This window comes from Balearica regulorum, chromosome 7 (genome assembly GCF_011004875.1).
Source record: "Balearica regulorum gibbericeps isolate bBalReg1 chromosome 7, bBalReg1.pri, whole genome shotgun sequence".
Taxonomy (NCBI): domain Eukaryota; kingdom Metazoa; phylum Chordata; class Aves; order Gruiformes; family Gruidae; genus Balearica; species Balearica regulorum.
This window is the reverse complement of record NC_046190.1, coordinates 37,937,344-37,959,401: the sequence shown is the minus strand read 5'-3', so window position 1 is coordinate 37,959,401 and position 22,058 is coordinate 37,937,344. Positions and strand designations below refer to the sequence as shown.

Here is a 22,058-nt window from a genome sequence, read left to right as displayed (position 1 = left end):
AACTGGGGTGAGACAAAGAGGCTAGAAAAGGAGGATACAGTTTTCTGCCACGCAAATGAGGAGAGAACATCCCTTTGTCTTTTAGGAGGAAAAAAAAAAAGTCGTATAGCCTCTGTTCCCTGGTAGGTGAGAGGCTGTTCCTGAACGGTATCCCATATGCTTATTGCTTCATCCTGCCCTGGCAATTAATGCTCCACCACTGCTACTTCTTTGTGTATTTTCTTTGAGCATCATGTGGCTCGAAATCACTGTAGCTTAATTCTTACCTCCTCCCGTGTCAGGCCACGCATGGTGCTAGAGCCTTTCGGCTTGAGTACGGTACCACGGGGAAGTTTTTGGGCTGCAGCTGCCTCGCTGGCCAGCTTAGGGGCAAGGCATGGCAAGGTCACAGCTGTCTCCATCCTTTGCACAGCCCTTGCTGGATCTCTGGGTTCACAAATCTATTCAGGCTCTGACTGCTTCAGTTTTAACTGGGTTGGAGAGTATCCTGGAAACTCACAGCCATGAAGACACTATTTACTGCTGACAATAAATGGCAGGTGTTAGACATAGATGAGGTGTCATCTGGTGCTTCCTCCCTGATGCAAAACTTAATTTCTTAGAAGGATTTCTAAAGTAACATATCTGTTGTTATTTTATATATACGTTAATATTAATGCATTAGCTTGCCCATAGGTGCAACAAAGGGCTACAAGAACTAAGGTATTTAAAATGTGCATTTTAATTTGTAAATGTCAGGGCATCATCTGTGAACGATAACATGGCTATCATGAACTTAGTGGTAACATTTTTGTCACGTCACCTCATTGCGTGTTTTCTTTGTTTAAATGTGTACACTCAAAAAATGGTTCATAGCGTTCTCTGCTTTGTGACTAAAGTCAGCGTATGCCCAGAGATACATCAGGAGAAACGTACTTCAAAGCTGGAGGGAGGAAATGTCAGTGGTGTGTGTTTAGCAAGTTGAGTTTCAGAAATGTGGTGGATACAAGTGGAAGATGATTTGCAGTGGAAGCTCATTTCTCCGTATGTCCTCGTATTTGATTAGATTTAGACATTACTCCTGGAAGCCAAGAAGCAGAATTTCACCAACTGCAGATGTATTTGGGCCTCTGTTGTTATCAAAGTACTTAAGGATTCCCAGCTGAGAAGAATCTTCATGGTTAGGGAGAGTATGGAAATAATGATAGTACTAAATGCATAATGTTAGTAGTATCCCTAAGATCCATGTACACGTGACACAATATTTTATCCTTATAATAGCGGGATTAGTTTTTGTTCCTTTGACTAATGAGTAAAATAAATATGTTGTTTGACTAAATCTTCCAGAAACAGCATTTGTTCAAACCTCAATGTCTTTCTTACAGGTACTCCTGAGGATTATCCACAGTATTTCCACATGAATCTCACAACAGCTGTACTCACACTCCTAAAGCCAATAAATAGGGATTTACACCAGAAGTTTGACTTGGTTATTAAGGTAATTTTGGCTGAATTCATATTTCCTTATGCTTTTAAAAACTGCTTAGTAGCAAAAAGCTCTGGAGAGAATGTGGGGTGGTCTTGCTTGTCTTTCCTGTATTTTTCTTTTTTTAGCCTGTCAGGCATCATTTAGCACAATCACGGGGAAGAAAGGCGTGAAGTATTTTTGAGAAGGGAATGAATCGTGGTAGAGTTCTAACATTTCACGTTATATTGATATTGTACGAACAAACTAAGTACCACTTGTAATTTGCTTTTTATGAACTCAGTTGTCCTGATAATGCATTTGTTTTATATTTCACATTTTTTCCAGTTCACAACTCATGCTAGAGAATCATACAGACACAAATAATTGTCTGAGTCCTGAATATTGGGAGCAAGGAGAACAAAAAATAATTTCCACGTCTTGTAGCAATTTTTGCATGGGGGTTTTTTTGTTTGGGTTTGTGTTGGTTTTTTGTTCGTTTTTGTTCAGGGATGATTAAAAAAGAAGTAAGCTCGTTCCATAGTTCTGCTACTGAATAGAAAGCAAGCTTCTGAAACATAACCAGTGCTGATCTCATTCAGCTTCGACTGCTGGAAGAGACACACACACTTCTGTGGGGTTGGTCTTTTCAAATCCTACCATTAATGAGGAGAGTTGGCTTCCCTCCTCTTTCGTACATTACTGCTTTGTCCTCGGTTTTACTGTCTGACTCGATAACAGTCTACAGTTCTTAACTGAGCCAAATGATCAAAGCACATATCAGTTAGTTGTGAAGAGTGTGTCTTTACAGAAAATCTCCAAATGTGTCTTCATCTGGTTACTGAGTCCCAGTTTTGCAAGTATGAAGTATTTTCAGTATTTGCTGCTTTCTTTGCCAATTTGAAGATTAAGAGGAAAAGAATAGGAGGTGATGATATCAATATTGAATTGCTAAACTTGTTAAATGTAGTAAGCTATTAATTTTACTTTGAGCAAAATTGTGCAAAGCTGTAAGCTTTGCTGCAGGTGAAATTTGCGTGAGCGGATAGCAAAAGGCAGTTCAGTAAAGACAGTCGCTAATGAGAATAGAGCAGAATTACATTTGGGTCTTTTGGAGACAGTCTGGAGTTGTCCCTAAAGCTGTTGTCTAATGACACAGAAAATCATATAGCTTTTGCTGTATTTGTTGGTAAGCAGAGGAGCAAGTAAAAGAGAAAGGAATCACAGTAGGCTGGTTTATAGTAGTAGATCACTTGTGTATTTATCAGTGTATTTCATGTGGAATAAAGAGTGGGCTTTCCAAACTGCAGCCTGTTTTTACACAGGGATGTCATAAAGCTCCTCCTGTTTGCTAGTATTATTTAATCTATTTCTAAATACAAGGGTTGCACTGATATGGTAAGAACTATTTACTTGTTGCTTATTATTATTTATTTGTTGTCCTTATTATTTTGGGGGATGTTAATGACGACACTGGCAGCAGGAGGTCCCCTTGCAAGAGCAGCTCCTTCTGTACCAGCCTGTGACCCTCTTTGAAATCATGTGCCATAGTTTTGCTAGCTCCCAGCCTCGATGCTTTTGGCCTGTCATGCGGTCAGACCACAATGCTTGCTGTCGTTCCTCAGGGAAAATCTGAGTAGGATTTTTTTTTTTTTTCCTTCAGAGCTGAAGCAAAGCTCAATCTTCGAAGCGTTTGGGAGTGGGGGGAGCAATGATACACACTTCTGCTCTTTAAATAAGGAGGGATGAAGGAACATATACAAATATGATGTGACAGAGTGACCTGGGTCCCCAGCTGTGTCTGTGCCTGGCCATGCAAAAGCTGACTGTGGCTAGTAGCTGTGTAACTCGGAGAAATTCTTCTTTTTTTGTACTAACTCTGAGCATTTATTAAGCACAGGAGAGGCAGGAACAGATATGCAGGCTCCCTTTGTGCATCTCAGAGAGGGCAGCAGTTTCTCTGCAGAGATGGTAATAAGTTTATTAATATACAGGTCCTTTCTGTGTCTTCTGAGGAATATAACTGATTATAGTGTGACAGAAGAGGAAATAAAATTGCAGCTTACAGGAATTTTGAATAACTCGGCACCTTTTTAAAACCTTGTGTTAATTTCTTACCTCAGTTGATTTGTGCGTGCATCAAAGTACAAAGCTTGTATACGCTTAGAGTGAAATAATTTGTGGTTGGATTCTTTTATAATAATCTATTTTTGAGCTTATTTCCTGTTGTGGAGTTCTGCTGTCAATGGTACAGATGAAGAAACTTAGGTGGGTTAATGTCTAAATAAATATGCTAAGAAGGTCTGGGGTAAACTCCTGTAGCGCTTTGTTTTGCTTTCGTTGTTATTGTCAAAATTCAGCAGCCATATACAGTAGCGCAATGCATCAATTAAAAAAATCAATTACATCGGTCTGGTACCACATTCTGTGTGCCTAATAGCAAGCTCTGTTGTTTATGGAAATGTTTATAGGCATTATTAGGTTCATATTGCTGTGTTATATGTGCAGTCAAGGGGATAATAAGGAAAATTATCAGTCTGTAAGAATGATAATATGCCACCTGCTAGAATAATAAAAGTTTTAATGCTGTGTTGTTCAGGGACCTTTTGAACTGGTATAATGTCTCAGGCTTGTACCAAATCAAATCTTCAGATTCTTGTTTTGCACATTCTCAAGTTTTCATTTCTCACAGTGTTGAAGTTGTTGAATCTGATTCTGTTTTATCTGGAGGGGTGCAGTATGTGATGTTTCCCTTTAAACAGAAAATAAGCTATTTTTGCAGGACTCGCTAAACTTAATCTTTAAAATGTTCCTTCTGATATCAGGAGATCCTTTTTTTTTTTTTCTGCCACAATATTATGGAAAACAGTGAAAGGGAAAAGGTGGTTAAGTCAGTACATGAATATTAGAATGCGTGAAGTAAAGTGGACAGGAAATTGGTGCGCTCATCTCTGGTATAAAAACTGCATTGCTGATAAATGTTGAATTCTCAAATACGTAGACAATTTTTAAGCTAAAGTTCTTAAAAAGAAATGCTGGTTTTTAGTTTTCCCGCTATCTCCAGAAGATACTTGATGATAAGCAAGGAGGCAAACTTGTTGATCCTTCTAGGGAGGCTCCTGTCACTTCCATTCCCTACAAAACAACAGGCGCTTCTACAAAAGAACATGTATTTTTGTGTGTGTCCCATTGACATTTCCATGTCAATACTAATAATACTAATTCCTTTTTTGAAATCAATTACTGCTTTTGGAATAAGTTTTACTTATAAATACATCTGTGCATTGTTTGAAGATTTCTGTCCATAAAGGCAGGGGCTTGCATGTCTCTTTGGAGAGCAGACGATTTGGAGAGAACAATCTCCTCTGGAGCAGGCGGTCCTGCTCTGCAGAAGGTAGTTACTAGAGGAATCAAACCAAAGCTACAGGGCGAGGGAGCACACTGTCAGCAACCTCAAAGGCTAAAAAATAATTACATCTTTGATCTGCAGCCTTGCTGAAACATCTCCTGAGATTCTCAATAAAATAATAAACCTTTTAAAACTACATTTCCTTAGCATTGTCACCACAGTAGCTGTCTTTCTCCTGGAGGACAATGATTTGTAACAGGAAAGTATGTAATCGGTTTAGTCCTCAGTAGAGTTCAGAGTTCCCCTCTGATACCTCTTTGCTTGTAGAAGGGGATATAGCTGCTTGAAGAAAATGGCATCAGCTTTGATCCCTTTTTTGGAAAAAACGTGACCACTGCACTGTAGACATGAGACTACATTCTGTTACTAGCTCTAAAAAGTGTCAGTGAGTTTGGGGTTTTTTAAAGTGTGTGTATCATGAAACAAATAGGAAAATTAATCAAATCAATGCACTTTGATCCTTTCCTATTTGAACATTGGTTATTTATCAATCAGACAAAATCTAACCTGACAGTTCTATTAAAATCAATTTGCAAAGTGGATGGACTACTGAAGGCTAGATGCGCTTACACAGTCAATGAAATACTAATGAATGAAAATGCTACGCTACGGAGGAATTTACCGCACCTCTAAGAGACCAGATTTGGTAAAATCACTCATGCCAGGTGGTAATTTAGTTCATAAGGACTCACGTGGCTTTTGGAGTAGGCTGAGGATGAGGAGTTACGCTACCACAAGGGCTGTCAGTCCGGCCCAAAGAACGCGTGTGTGGAGGTTTGGGGGAGAAATTCTCACTAGCAAATCGTAAAGAGTTTTTGCTTTATAAAATAGTTAAAAACATCATGACTTCTTAGGTTATTTCAGTTTCTTGTAAAGCAATCCTACTCTAAATGAAGAAATAGCCAGGTTATTTACTATGATTACTGAAATTTTGTCAAGTCTGCTAAGACTCAAGGAGATCCTACTGAAAATAAGAATAGTAATACAGAATAAAGAGGTGTAGGGAATGTGTTTTCTTAGAGCTGTTGTGTAACCAGTTAATAATGTATGCCAGAAGTCAGCTCTGGTTCTCCAACACATCAATATTGCAGTGGATCGGTACCCAGTAAGTAAGGAAGAATCAAGAATTATGTTCATTCAGGATTGCTATAAAACCTGTAGGAGCTGCAATTAGAAAAAAGACTGGAAATATTTTGAGGCTAATGAAGTATAGGCATAACTTTTCACTTTATGGTTGTATCTCTCTAGTCTACGTTATTTACCTAGAACAATCAATACCTCAAGTTTTCTCCAGTGTAGAGAAAATGTGTGCATGTCAGATTCAAAACCAGGGTAGGAATTTTATTTCTCTTGTAAGAATTGATTTTCCATTTTTAATGGCATGAAGATACTTGTATTAATGACTAAAAATACCTCAAATATTATAACATGAGATGGAAAGAGAGAGGAATGCTTTGTTAATCTCATATAGACACCTGTGTACTGGGGAAATTAAATTTATAATGTAGTTTGAGAGTAGGCTTTCATACGACCTGTATGGTTAATCTTTAAACCACTGTCTGCTGCATTTTATTGTATTTGTGCCATTGGGAAATTGGGAAGGATCCATGTACATTGGGCATCTCAATAAAACCTCCAATTAGATTTTAAAAAGAAAAGGAGATGGGGGGAGGGGATGAATAAGTTTCCCAGCTTCAAATAACATTTGTAGCTGGATTTTTTAATAAGACTTTTTCTTGGATCTGAGAGCTTTATGCCTCTTAGGGAATAGGCTCTTGTAAAAAGAGTTGTTTTGTGTCACAGTTGCTTGTTTTTTGGTGCCTTCCCAACACTGTTGGTAACAGAAGTGTACTTCAACACCATGCCACAGCTGTGCAGAATATTTTGAAGAATATCCTTACAGAGTATTTTCCGTATCTTATGTACCTATCTCAAAAATCTGTTATCCCCAGATGGTGTTTCAGTCAGACTGGCATTAACCTCGTGACAGATAATACCATAGAAACAATTTTATAGTGGGATTGCGTTTCCTTGTTGTTTAGGTGGTAACAGAAGGTCAGTGCCATGTGTCAGAGTGGAACAGACTGTTTGAAATTCCAGTGTTAGAAGAAAATTGGTTTGCAGTCCCGTTCTGCAAGAAGTGATGTTGAACTTCCCAGCAGTAAAATCTACTGTTTACTCTCCAGGCTTGGATCTTTGAATGAGTGTAATTTCCAATTTTTAGAAGGCTTTCCCCTGCCAGATTGGCTGTGGCATTTATATAGGCTGTGACTAGGCACAGGAGGTTTGAGTAAGTCAGTTGTACTTGCTTTGAGTATGCATGTAGAGACTGAGCCTGAGCATAAGCTAGATCAAATTCCATATTAGTGAAGGAAGATTGTGTGTGAAGCCTGGTTACAAATAGAAAGTACTGTCCACTGGTACATGCATTACATGAATACTGTTGTGATACTGGCATGGCATGAATTTGTGTGCCTTGTTCTCCTGCCCATCCCAAGAAATCACCTGGGAGCTGGAAAAAGGCCACTTTTCCTTTCTGGTGGAGGTAGTTTGGATCAAAGAGATGCTCCCAGTGTGTGTATCAGCTGTTCCAGTATAGTTAAGCGCTTTGCAATGTGCGTGATTTTCCCCGATATGGGTCTTGGCAGAAATGACAGAAAGTGATGCTCTCCTACTGCTCCTGCTGGAGGTTAATTGGTTTCTCTGTTCCTGTTGGGAAGTTCATTGATCTCTCCTGTCCATTGCTCTCGAGGCTGTTCAGAGCTCACTGCATTACATGAAAAGAAAGCGTAGCTTCAGCAACAGTCTCAGGACCGAACTGTGGACAAATGTGCACTTCGAAGGCAGGAAGTAAGGTGTATATATGCCATGTTTGGTATGGTCTGTTCATTGAACAAGGACTGTTTCTGTTCAGACTGGAAGTACAGGAGACTTAGGGAGGATGTTGTGGCAGCCACTGGCAGGTGCAGAGGGCGAGGCTAAATGATCAGTGCTAAAAAAAAGGTAGGTCATCAAGCACAGCACTAGGCTGGGGCCCTGTGCTTTTTAAGAAACTTGGGAATGACCTCAAAGGTTGAAATACTGAAATAAAAAAGCTTCTTATGATCCTGAGCTATTACAGAATCATAAAACTGCCAAGATTGGCAGGCATCTCTGGAGATTGTCCAGTCCAGCCCCTCTGCTCAGGTTACAGTGGGTGCTGAGCATCTGCAAGGCTGGAGACTCCACAGCCTATCTGGGCAACCTGGTCCAGCATTTCAGTATTCTCAGATTAAGAGTTTCTTCTTTTGTTTAAAGGCAGTAACTTGTATTTCAGTATTTTTTGCCCAGAACTGGTCCCAGCACTCCAGATGTGTCTCACCAGTGCTAAGTAGCACTGAACCAGCTGGCAGTGCTTTTCCTAATGCAGCACAGGTTTGCTGCAAGGGCATTTTGTTCTATTTATCCACCAGGACCCCTATGCCCTGCTCTGCAAAGCTGCTTTCAAGCTGGTTGGGCCGTAATGTGCCCATTTCTGCAGCCTGTCAAGGTCCATCTGAACGGTGGCACAACCGTCTGGCAAATCAGCGCCTTCTGTCAGTTTTGTATTGCCTGCAAACTTGCTAAGGGTGCACTTGGTCCCGTTAACTGGGTCATTAATAAAGATGTTAAACAGTGGTGACACCACTGTCTACTCCTGGGTGCACCTCTATTAACTGCCCTCCACCTGGACTTGGTGCTGTGGGATCAGAACGCTGTGAACCCAGCAATTCAGCCAGTTTTCAGTCCACCTCATTGTCCTTCTACCTAGTCAATACTTCATCAGTTGGTCTATGAGATCATATAGAGACAGTGTCAAAAGCTCTCTCCATACCCACCAAGCTATCCATCTCCCTGTAGAGGCCTATCAGGGTGGTCAGGCATGAATTGCCCTGCATAAACCCACACTGATGACTCCCAACCTCCTCCTTGCCCTTCATATGTTTGGAAATGTTCCCGGAATGATTTGCTCCATCTCTAGAGACTAAGATGATGACAACATTGAGTATCGCGTCCTTTTCCATGTCCCCTGTCACCCTGTCCCACTCAGCAGCAGGCCTGTGTTTCCCCTAGTCTTTTGCTACTGGTGTACCTGTAGAAACCTTTCTTGTTGCCATTAAGTTCCAGGTGAACTTTGGCTATTCTAAACCTGCATGTTAACCCTAACCTGCATGCTCAGACAGTGTCTCTAGAGTCCTCCTGTGTTACCTGTCTGGTTCCAATTCTTGTAGGCTTCCTTTTTATATTTGAGTTTTGTCAGGAGCTCCTAGCCTCCTGCCAACTTTCCTTGATTTCCTGCTTGTCAAGGTGGACCATTGTTGGACTTGGAGAAGGTGATTTTTGAAAGTCAACCAGCTCTCCTGCACCCTGCTTCTCCCCAAGGCTGTATCCAATGGGATCCTGCCAAGCAGATCCCCGAGTAGGCCAAAGTCTGCTCCTATGCTGTGTGCATTAGCGTTCAGATACTTCGGCAGGGGCATATGGTCATGGTGGCTTCCCTGAAAGGCTACGAGAGCTTTACCTATACTGCTGTTCTGTTGGCATTCCCTTATTTCTGTGCGCATGAGAGCGGTCCCCCTTCAGCCCTGCTTTAATGTTTATGAGGTCTCTCGTGCTCATATCACCCTGCAGGCTTTGGTTGCCAGCCTCAGTCCACTCCTTCCTCACTTGGTTGCTGGTCATCATCTCCTTGCCAGCTTGATTAGCTGGTTGGCATAGATGCTGTTGCCCCACTCTTACCATTCTGGTAGTAAAGATGAGGATTGACTGTGGAATTGCAGAAGGACTTTGTGAGACCAAGTGAGTGGGTGATAAAATGGCTGATAAAATTATGCGTAGCTTAAAAATAAAGTGTAACAAGTCAGAAAAGATCATATTGGGTTTATACACAAAATTGATGGGTTCTGGCTTGACTGGGGAATGAAATCTTGGCATTGTAACTGTGGTAACTGTGTGTGAAGGTTGGCTCAGTGATCTGTGGCTGTCCGGAAAAAAAAAAAAAAAGGCAAATTGAATGTTAAAAATCATTAGGAAAAATAGAGAACAGAAGAGAGGAAAAAGCACTGTGTGATTGACCACAGTGCACAGCTTGGGTCTCTATCACAAGAAGGACAGAGCAGAACTGAAGCAGGTTCATATCAGGTGAGGAAGGAAGGAAGATGTGATAGACACCCGTAAAATATAGTGTCACAATTCTGAGAGTGAAGAGGAATCAGTAGTTCGCTGTCTCCTGCCATGCAACAGCTAGGAGTTATCAAATGAAACAAGCAGGTAACAAGTTTAAAACAGACAAAATAAGGTTGTTCATCTAATACAGTTAGTCTGCTTTGACAGACAGCGATGTAGGGCTGAAAGTTGACATGGGCTCAAGGGGAGGCAAGACTGCTCGTGGAGGAAAAAGCTATTGATGTAAAGAGAAATCCAGGGAAATCTGAGCTGCTTCCTTTCTTCTCTAGGCTTTTGTCTTTTGGCTGCAGCTGTGTTTTGCACTGGGTGGATTATTGGTCTGATCTGGTACGATTCTTATGATGTTCTTTCATTATGAGTTTCAGAAAAACACAGTGCTAGCAGGCAATGAGAAGACGTGCATCAGTTGAGGCTCACTAGACTGGAAGTTCCTGAACCGCTGGTACAGAAATTGTCCAAAGTCCATGTTTTTTGAAACTTAAAAAGTCCTGAATTATCTAACTTTGTTTCACCACTTCAGAAACACCGTATTTGTAGCATTCGGTAGGTTTTGGTAATAATGTCAGCCTCCAACTCTTCTCATCCTATTTCGATCTCTTGGCTCCATGCATCTATTGAGTTTTATTTGTTATCTTTGTTCAGGGTAGCTCTAATTTTCCCCTCTTCTGGTGTATCTCAAAGAATGTCTTTTCCTGCATTTAAGAGGATTTGTGCTTCTTATTCTTTGCTCTTCTACATTTTCAAATGGTGGCAAATAGGGATTTCGGCACAAAGAGTAATGCCTCATTTATTTGGCTTAATCAACATGATAAAGACTTGCTGATTTGAAGTATGCAGCTGTTGAGGACTTTAAGAAAACTTCACAGCGATTGCTATTGTATAGGTCTCTAAAAGTGACCTATATGTTAAAAAGCTCCTCTTCCTAAATATTGGTGTTTTCTGTCAAATTCTTCTGAGTGTGTAGCGAGAAACAAAATACACCCCACAGGACGAGTATGGTTTTCCAAAAATATATCACCCTTGTTCAGGAACTGCTTTGTTTTTGTGTGTCTCCTTTGAAATGCAACTGAAGATAGTCCTCTCTGATGTTCTTGCACAACAGCAGAGATGTGCTAGCTATCATGGGAAATAGGGAGATTCCTCTGCCTCAAAAGAGAACGTGAACTGAACAAATGAGAGTGGTTTTGTACTCAGGGTGACAGATTAGAAAAAGAATGGAAGAAATGTATTTTCATTACACAGTTGTTCAATCCACTTCCTGACAATGCTGAAATCTTCAAAATCATTAGTTTGGTTGAACTGCTGTGCATCTCTTGTAGGTATTAAGTACAATAACTGCTTTTTAAATTGGCATTTCAAATGTTTATCCCTTATGTGAACTCACCATTCAATTACTTCTCTTGGTTTATCGCTGCCACAGAAGCGTACCTACTCCAAATAGTCTGGAAATTTCTGTTGTCTTTGTAGGCGGCTTTTTTTTCTGTCCTGTAATACAGTGATGAGAGTTGATCTAAAATTGAAAATCTTGAGTGCAGAGACAGGTCTTGTGTTTGTGAATAAAAAGGGGGGGGGGGGGGGAGGGTGCAGGAAAACCAAACACTTTCCTATACATCAATAATATGCTTCTTCATATCAGTCTTTCTCCAAAGTTATCACAGGCATGTTGAAAATAGCAAGTTTTTCCCGTGCATCTCAGCACGGTAACTGTTTTTCCTTGTCTTTAGAGCATTGTCACAGGTACACATTAGAAAGACCAGTGACTGTGAGTTAAGATTGACCCTAAATTGTATGTCTTTACTTACAGAGCAACAAAAATATTAAAATCCATAAGTGGTAAGTTCTGTAATGTCTTTTATTTACAGAAATATCTGCATTTCCTTTCTGCAGTAAACAGACTTTTTTTTTTCATTTAAAACTTAAACATTCTGACTTCATAGTTGGCATTTTTTTTAACTTATGGGAAGAAGAAAGAGTTTCATTATTTGGAAAGGTGGGCAGCTGTAAGTATTGCTGTTCACTGCACTACAGCTTCATCAGCCTTACTGACACTGAAGTCACCCTTGATACATGAAGAAAAAGGGTAGGTTTGGGGTTTTTTAAGCATACTGTCTAGACACAGTATGTGCCAACTTCATTTCACTGCCACATCACAAGCTTCACTGACAGTAAAGTCAAATTTCTTCTATGTTCTAAAGATAGTCTGTGCTTCTTGTCCTTAAGCCAATTTTTAATCCATTTCGGTAGTTCTTTCCTTATGCTGTATTTTCTGACCTTGTAAATTAATCCAGTATGTGATATACAGTCCTAAAGCTTACCCTAAATCTAGATAAATTACATCCCTAGTTTCACCTTTATTTCCCAATTCAGGTATGCACTTAAAAGAAGCAACTTTGTCAGACGTGACCTTCCTTCTCTGTATCTGTGCTGACTGCTCCTTTTTTTTTTAATTACGTTGGTTTAAATACTGTATGTTTCCATCTTCTTTGCAGCTTGAAGTCAAGTTTGAGTGTCTGAGGTTCCTGGTGGGCTCTTTCCTTGTTCTTGCATTAAATAGAAAATCTGAAGTGACCTGCCTGCAGTTCTTCAGTACTGCATCTCCTTCAGTGAGCTATCGAATGTGTTTGCCAGAGGCTTTTCCTTACTTCTTTTTACTGGACCTCTTGAAATGCTAGGGTATGATCCATGGCAGGGGAAGCACAGAGGAATTTGGTGGTCTTTGGAAAGGAGATGAGTGCAAGGCTGGAAGGAAGCAGTTATGGCAGCTGTATTTATGACATTTATGGTTCTCGCCAGGAGGCTTGTGAAAAGGTAGCCGGACCGGAAAAAATGGAGTAACTTACGGTTTGCACAGAGATGGTTGTCAACCAGGCAGTGGTGCTCTTTCTAGTCTCGATGAGGGAGTCTCTGGTAGCCTACTAGGGGTTCTCCCTGTCTTGTTTAAGCTGGTATTTTCTGGTGGTAAAGTTCAGTGTAATTCTTTTTACAGCATGCTTAGAGGGCTGCATCGATTCTAAACCCAACATTAACTTCCAATAGCAAAAGAACTTGTTCATTTACCTTTCAGAAAAGCCAAAGGTCAATTTTTAGATGCATTGTTATTTGAATAGCATTCTATTTTTTGTTTGTTTCACACAAATAATTTTTTTTTATTATTATTTTTGGCAATTTTATTTTTTTTTTATGGGATTGTATGCATGATGGTGCAGATATTTTACAAGCTTTATCTCAAGTTAAACAGTTGTGTGTTGGGTTATATATATATTGTCATCACTGAATTGGAAGAAATAAAAGACAGTATTATTTTATGCAATTATTTCCAAGTAAGCCGTGATTTTTGAACGTTACCAAAAAAAATCAGTCTAGCCATAGAATAAAAATTCAAAGTTATATTTACCCATCAAAGAAATTTTTCATCTAATTCTGAATGTTTCATGAGTGATGACAAAAGTAAGTTTTGTGACTTAGGCATTTCGCATACAGGGAAAAACAACGATGTGATAGAAGCAATGTCCAGAAGCTAACCTGGTTGGTGTGGGTATAGCACTGGCTTAGGCTACAGAAGCCCAAGGAGAACAATGTTTAAAATCTGTTTTGTTGAGTAAAAGTATTAAGTTGTTCAGGGAATTGAGAGGACGGTGACAGCACAGAGCAAGTGACTTCAAGACCTAACTGCAGTTTGAAGAACTTTGGTGGTAAAGAAGACAAGACTGTGGTGGCACTAACAGCAAACCCTTTGATCATGTAGTGCGTAAAAATGTTCATTTTAATGGACAGATTGGTCGCACAGGTTCCAAGAAAAATTCTTAGGGCTGATATTGGTGTACACTAAACTGTTTTTACCACTAACATTTATTCTTTTAGTTTTTCACTTTTTTTATGTTTCAGACAATGTTGGCCCAGTTATTTGTTAGATGGTGATAACCTGCCTTTTTGGGGAGTTGGGAGGTCTGTGATACGTTGTACGGTTATTTTAGACACTATTTTCAGTCTTTTCATCATTGTGGCAAACAGAGCATGTCTATTTTAACTGGCTCAGAAAGGCAATGTATGATTTTTAAAAATTGTCAAAAACATGTTGTTTGTGGGTGGTTGCCTGTGCCGGATTAACAGCAAATCAAGAAGAACTCAGGAATATGGGAGTACTTAGTGCTGCTTCTTAGAATATGCTCTTTTGCTGTGTTGTTTTATTTTCCAGACCTAAAGATTGTGTGTGTGTGTGTGTGTACGGATGCTAGAGTGGGCATTTTTCAGGAAGGAATGTATTTTCTCAAATAGCTAATGTGGGCATCGCTTCAGCCAGAGGGATAAATGAAAGGCAAGCCTTTATAAGTCAATGTGCTGTTTAATGGTCTTTAGGGGAGATATTTCAAGGTAACCTATCCAAAATTTCATTCCAACAGGATTTCTTGTAAAATTCTTTCACTTTTCCCCTCCACTCTACGGAAATCTCATCCCTTCTGAGTAGTGTCAGTTCTGCCCGAGTGATAGGTGATGGATAGATGTTATCTTGTCACATGGACCAGATGAGATCTTTTGGAGGAGGAGTGAGCAAGTGCTGAAGTAACTCATCGTCATAGTGAGTGCTGTTGAAATACTTAAGAGGTCTCTGCAGTTTCTTCTCAGGTTAGTTGCCGTACAGTTGCGGACTGTGTGAAATGATGGTGTTAAATAGCTATCGAATAGTGTCAGCCCCTTCACTCAGACTCCTCCTGCAGTTTACCAGGGGCGGTTCACGCTGGGCAGCCGCCTGCAGCACTGTTTGTCGGCACCATGCTCTCGTCCAGGCCTGCGGGTCTGCTGCCTCTGGAGGAAGCATCCACCTACCTTTGTCTTCCTTAAGTCTCAGATGCTGCTGTATCTAATTCTGCTTGGCCCTTGAAGAGAAATTTCTGGTCCTGGGGTTTGTTATTTGGTGCTGGTGACGAGCTAGGTGGGTAAGGCAGCAGAGCAAGCGCATTCCTGTCTGTCTCACCTCCTTTGCCTGAGACTGAACCCTGAGAGCTGAGCTCTGATGCTCTGGGGATTTCCGCTCCTACCCCGATACGTAGATTTCTGCGTTAGTTCTGGAAAGGAGGTGCTTTCACTGGTGATTTCCAAAGCTTGTTGGCTTTGGGTTTTTTTCCCTAAATACAAGTGCCCTTGGAAACAAAACTGAATGAAACGGTTAAAAGAGGTGAGCTGGATGTGGTGGTTTTCATGTGGTAGCCTTGCAGCTGAGCACTTGCTCAGGAAGTGAAAGAGTGAAGTCGAGTTGTGTCCCGGTGCAGCGCTGACGCTGTGTCCTGGTGCTGCAAGAAACGCTTGTTGCTGGTAACAAGCGGTTGGGAAGTGACTGTGACTTTCTGAAGGATTAGCTGCCTAATTCTGCCCAATCCTCAAATGAGGAGGCCAAAGTTAATTATTTTGAGCAGTGTACCCAACCTGGTGAACAAAAAGGAAAGCACCTGCAAAGTTGAAGTGCTTTTGAGTTGAAGTGCCACTGAGGAAAGAATCCTTTTCATTGAAATTTTGGTCTCCAGGACCGAAAATTCTAAGTTCAAACTTAGGAGCACACATCCTTCCTTGTATTTGACCATATGTAATTTAGAGCATTGTCTTTTCCTTCAGAAAGACTCTGTGGTACTGTGATGATGTAGTAAACACCCTGCATAAATGAGTATTTCCTCTTTTAAGCCGGGATGGGGCCTGTGCTCACTTACGCTTTAAAGCAAGGTTCTTACTGCAGCAGTTCAAGCTGTTAAGAAGATTGGGACACTCTGTTCTTTGCATTTTCTTTTTTTTTTTAGAATCTCTTTGTAGCAATTGCAGGGAACATCAAAGTTTGTTATAAAGAAACTTGCAGCAGTTGTCTGTAAAGTTTTTACTGTGAAAAGGCCTATTTTTCTTGACATGGAACAGAGCATTTAATGATGCTCAGTCACAGATCTACTTCATTAAATAGAATCGGATCTGTATGTATTTGTGGCTCAGAGAGCAGACTTGTTTCTGAGATTTTTTTTTTTTTTTTTCATGTTCTCAGTGTATTAACTTAGGGAAGAACCTCCATGTCAGGATGTTTTTGAAGTTTCATCCTACTGGGTCATTGGCCAGAGTACTTCTAAGTAATTATGGTGACGTTAGTTTTTACATGTGAAGTTTATTGTCATTCAGCAGAGCATCAACTCCAAAATAAATCTCACTTCTGTAAATTTTCAGCATTTGGGAGTCACTTACCCAGTCTCCAATGTTATCGCCAGCTACTGCTATACTGGATTTGAAATACGTTGCTGTTAACCTCTGCAGGACCAGGATTTCCCTGGGGATGTTTTGAGTGCTGCTCTGTTGAATGAAATTCAGTGCAGTTGGAAGATCTCTAATTAAATGCTAATAAAACCGATATATCTGATTCTCTTCCAATTACCAGTGTGAAGACAGACTTTCTCAGCTAATGCAAATATCTTTAAAATTAGTTGGGATCACCCAGAAGCATCAGTCTCCTTGGGTGGACTGGAGCCTGGTGTACTATTTTCCTGTAACGTGTTTTATTTGAATACAAATAATTGAAGCTGGCTGAAAAAAAAGATATTCATACTTAATATGGTAGTAATTATTGGAGGCAGTTACGAGTCTGATCACTGGTAAGAACAGCAGTAGATAACTACGTTATGTCTTGCACCCTGGTTACTGAAATCTTAGCATGCCAGTGAATTAACTAGCAGAACTCCCAATTTCTTCGAGAGACTTTTGTCTCATTAACAGAAATTAATCTCCTAGGAAAAGCCTTATTAATTTTTGATACTAGTGCCAGCTTACGTAAATCCACTTGCCAGATCTGACCTTATCCTTGGGAGTCAGAAAATAGCTGCGTACAAGCAGATAGGTTGGTGGTTGCTTTTAAATCTGTGCCAGTATTGCTGTTGCCCATCTCTTGGTCAAGAGTAAGCCTGATGTATTTTAGAGAGGAAAATACATTTTTCCTAAGAACTGAGTGTTTTGAGTGAGTTTCTTATGAATTACTAAAGGTGTCATCACCTACTTTGAACAAAATAACAATTACTATGTTTATACTTCTTTTTACTTGAAATGGAAGTCTTTATCATCAACAGCATACTATTGTCCCTTGGTAAACAACGCAAAGCTTTATAGAGAATTAACGTTTTGCAGACAAAAAAACCAACCCCAACCAACAAAACAAAAAAAACCAAAACCCCAAACCAAAGCATCTAAAGGAGAAAGGAAAAAAATAACTAGTTGATGAAAGCAAAATGGTGTGTTTCCAAAGGAAGGCTCCTCGGGTGTTGGGTTTGAAAAATGCAGAATTATCTGTTTTGAAATGGAGGAGATACCAGAATGACACTAAAATCTCTGCAAACAAAAAGTGCTGTTCACAATAACTTAGGTACTATTCTCTCTCTGCTGAAATATTTTTACACCTGAGAAGTTGATTGCATCATACACTTCCCACATCTGCAGAAAGGTAAGAGTGCGCTACTGTTGCAGTCCCAGGGTCCGTGTCCTTGCAGATTTCGGAAAGGAAGCTGTAGGAACAGGAGACTGGTTTACAGTACCCTACCGTTCCCTTGCTACAGTGACATGCGCAGGGCTATAATTAAAACTGGGTTTCTCTTTATAAATTAAAGAACAAAGTACTTCTGTGTTCCTTTTTTATTTTCTTTAATTAGTCACAGGTAGTAAATTAAAAAAAAGAAAGCAACATCATGCGTTTATGTTGGACTAGCATACTGGAATGGGCAGTTCATGCTCATATGTTTAGGAAGTTTGAAAAGAAGAATAAATCTGGGGAAACTGTATTGGTGAGTAAATCTTGGTAGGTGAGACATTGCCATAGAAAAGTGGGGGTTGAAGTAAAGAATTTTGATGTTCAAAAATAGGCAAAAGCAGAATTAAAATCCACTCATCTAACACTAGAAAAATGGATTTTGGGGGGAAGGGAGAAAGTGTCATATCCAGGGGAATTTGCTCTTCAGTAATCCGTAGCATGTACCATCTGTCCGTGTGTGTGCTGTCATTGTCTTTTGGTTTTAACTCTCGGCTGGTGGTGTAGGTTGAGGTTCTGGTGTACAATCAGCAGTTTCCCATTTTCTTTTCATCCTTTGAAGATTTTCCAGAACTCTCGATACTGATAGTTTAAGGAATGATTTTTGCACGTGTGCTGTATAGCTTTTGAGTTTTATTGTGACTATTTAAAAGCTTCTTGTGATGGAAAGTCTTTTTGTTCTTCTAGCTAATTTTTGTTTGGTATTTCTTTTTTTCATGATGCTAAATTTCGTAATAGGGTGATCTGTACAATGTTATTCATTTTTGTAACTGGATTGTAATTCTTAAATAGAAGCCAACCCCAGTTAGTAACTGTTTGTAGTTTGACTTGGCTGAGAGCCTTTGACAAATGAGGTGTTTTTTTAGGCTGAACAGGACAATGGCCATCCTCTTCCTGCCTTTGCCAATCTGCATATTGAAGTCCTTGATGAGAACAATCAGAAGCCTTACTTCACAAGATCTACGTATGAGGGCTTCATCCTCGAATCCTCCCCGGTGGGAACGACCGTCGCTGATAACCAGAATCTGACTTCCCCACTCCAAATCATGGTACTGGATAATGATGTGGAGGAGGTATGTTTCTCGTTTGTTTTTTTTTAATAGCGTCATACCCGTGTTTACATTTTTATTATTTTCAGAGTGCTTTCTTTTTTCATATTCTTTTATTGAGACAAAACTGTTTTGATCAATATATTTAAAAAAAAAGTAATATTGTTACAGTTTCTTTTGTGTTTCAGTCTGAGTTCAAACAGATTTGAAAGTGTGTCTGAACTGAAAAACTAACCTGTGTTTTATTTGGCTGTCCGTAAGATTGTGTTCTGTTAGAGATGATGAATGCTTAGTGCGAAGAGAGAAAAAAAAAAAAGGTATTTTGTGAGAGGGATGAATCTGCCACACAGTGCAGGGAAATGGGAGAGAGAAGCTCAAAGTGGGAGGAAGTATTAGTTTGAACGAACCAGGAAGAGGAGGAATTAGGAGAGCAGGAGGCTAAAAGTTCAATCCATTCATTGCTCTGCCCGGATTTTGATACTAACATTGCTCATAGTAAAAATTTGGCATCTTCAAAGGAATAGTAACCAAGTAGTAACAACACCGTGCCTCTAGGGCCAACGTTTCTTCTGTTCTCACCAAGGCTGTTGCTGTTACGTGTTTTTTTGATAACGTTTCTTTTTCTTCTAATTAGTGTTGTCTCTCCAGTTGTTCCCTTTGTTCTTTTTTGTTTCTGTTCTTCTGTTCTCTTGTTATCTTCAGATACATAAGGAAATCTAAGTTGTAGACATAGGTTTTGTAGTAATATTTATAGTGCATGCTGATACTCTTCTAATAAAGTTCTTAACTGGATAGTCTGAAAACAAATCTTCTGTTTGTGGAAGTTTCACTTTTGACGTAGGCAAGTTAATTATTGTTGAGAAGCGCAAGAGGCCGTATTGTCACTGAAAGATGCTTTCTACATCACTATTTTAAAGCCCGAACTCATGTAGAGTTTTCTCCTTCGTATCCATTAAAATATCTCAGCCATTTTATGGGCATTCATGAAAATCAGTTGGAAGGCAAGAGGAAATGGCTGTTGGATCTGGCTTGCGTAGGGGCTAGATAAAAGATGTGGAATGTGGCAGTCATCAGAAGGCATTGCTGATGATTTATATTACATGTGAAATACTCTTGTTCAGCATTGCTTTTGTTAAAAGCAAAGCAGTTTTCTTGTTTCATCAAATTAATGGGATCTCGCAGATTGCTTACTATAGGAATAAGAAAGGTGTGCAGGCATCAAGTATGTGTTTATATTTACAATAATACATTGTCTGATTCTGTTGTATAAAATCTTTATGTGATGTGTGCCTGAACTCAATCAAAAACAAATCATATGAGTTAGTGTCCACAGTTCTTAAGTCCTTTTTAAGCTACTAATTTGAGAGATTTTAGTTCTGTGATCCTTACGTGTGTTAAACAAAAATATACGGGGATGTTTTTAGCCTGAGCAATTTGCTGTCTATTTTATTTTACGCACACCTTCATGAAAGTACTAGTAAAACCCTTTGGTTCAAATATGCCTTAGTGCATATCTTGTTACAGAAATCTGGAATTTAGGGCTCTATTTATGCCCACCTTATAACGCACGTGACTGCATATTAACTTTACAAAAATGCAGAGGCTATGAATCACCTGAAGAGCGGAAGACTGAAACTGAGCAAGTCTGTCTGTGAGGCCGATAGACTTGTATGTTAGATAGGTACAGTCTGAAACTCAGAATAGGGGTTTTGGCAAGCTGGAGGGCTTGTTGCGAACCGTTTCTGACTGGGCTGTTTCACTGCCAGTTTGGGCGATGGACAAAAATAAAATAGCACAAAAAATCCCCCTCACTGTTAATCCACAGTGTGCTGCTGGTGTTTCTCTGTCTGCAAGTCCCCTGATGGTCTAGGGACTGAGATATTTGCCCTCAAGGCTTTATAGCTGTAGTGGCTTAGGAAAATCCTAGTGTGCGTACGAAGCCCAGAGTGGTAAAAGAAGTCACGCAGCATGGCTGGTGAGGGAGGGGCTACATCAGTTGTCCTGGAAATAACTCAAACCAACTGTTTTAATTAAAGGCAGTTCACTGTCCTAGTTTAGACACTGACATTTTTGTGGCAGTTCTCCGTGGCTGGTGAGTTTTTTGGGCCTCTCTCCTATTTCCTAGTAGATGATACAGTTACACTAAAGGAATGACAGAAGGACTTCGGACTTCATTAACCTCCAGAGGTTTTCAGGTTGTAGTTAATAGTGCTCTGATGAACCTTTACCTGGCAATCACACAGCTCTAACTACAAGGTGTCAAAGGCAGATGTAGTAATATAAGGTTCTTTGATATAACTACATATTACAGCATACACAAAACTGAAAATTAAGATGATTTGAGCTGTTAAATCCTGAATTTGGGCTGACTCTTTGAATGGATCATGTAACTACCAGGTTAGTATAGCACATGGTATGTGTATACTCCCCAAACTGCAAATATTTAATTTTAAAAACTTCAACATGGAAAAGTAATTTGTTCCTTTAAGAAACCCCTTCATGAGGTTTGTAATGTAATCCTGGTATTTATGTTCCCCACCAAAAGTGCTTTTTGTTACTGATTTTGTGAGTACAAGCTCAATACCTCAGATTTTGGAGGGTGCTCTGAAATTCATCACAAGCTGTTTGAGCATAGGGCTTCACATTTAATTGTTGTGCATTCTCTGTAGTGCATCAGCATGTTCCCATGAAGTTATCTCAATATTTGGATATTGACCATGGCGGTCAATACATTAATATTCATTAATATACTTTCATAGTGCACACACTAGAAATTACAACACGAATATGGCCCAAATACTTGAAGTTTTTATTGCATCACTAATAATAAAAACCCCTGTCCAATCTGCAGCAGGTATTTCAATTGGGAGCACTAATGTAACTTAAATAATCTGCGTCCAAAAACAATGAGAACCAAGTTTATCATTCTTGAACAGAAGCTGCACTAGGCAGCTGATTAGAAGTTGTTAAACATTTCTGTCTCAGTACAAATAGGCCTGGAATTTCCTATCTATAGGAAACGACCATTTAAGGGCCCAAAAATATTTCCTAGTGAAATATTTTTATATAACAGTTGCTTGTTTTAAGTCATGTTTTTATTATTTTCACTGCATAGTGAATAACAGTAGTTTGGTGAAGTTGGTGAAAATCTAATCCAGTCGCATGACATAGTGAGATACAGCCCAAAGTTTCCCAGGGGATGATTTTTGTTTATTATTGAAAAAGTTTAATATTTCAGTGTTGCATGATGAATAACTGCCAAGGATTTCTAGACTGGGAAATTCCGTGGCATAAAGACTTAGTTTTGACACCCCACGCCATCTCTCCAAAGTGAGGACAAAATAGTGAAAATCTCTGGCCCTGCAGGGATGTGCCAGGGGAGATGGGCTGCGGTGGAACCTGGCCAGCGGCCCC

The 22,058-nt window shown here is 39.7% G+C and overlaps 1 protein-coding gene across 5 annotated transcripts in view; it reads left to right on the top strand.

Annotated features, from left to right (window-relative positions):
- Positions 1-22,058, top strand: part of PCDH15 (protocadherin related 15) — an 872,980-nt gene that overhangs the window by 657,780 nt on the left and 193,142 nt on the right. For all 5 annotated transcript variants that reach the window (XM_075759010.1, XM_075759011.1, XM_075759007.1 and 2 more), the window contains 2 exons: positions 1,365-1,477; positions 18,462-18,668. In XM_075759010.1, coding sequence (XP_075615125.1) covers positions 1,365-1,477; positions 18,462-18,668 — 320 coding nt within the window. The remainder of the gene's footprint in view (positions 1-1,364; positions 1,478-18,461; positions 18,669-22,058) is intronic.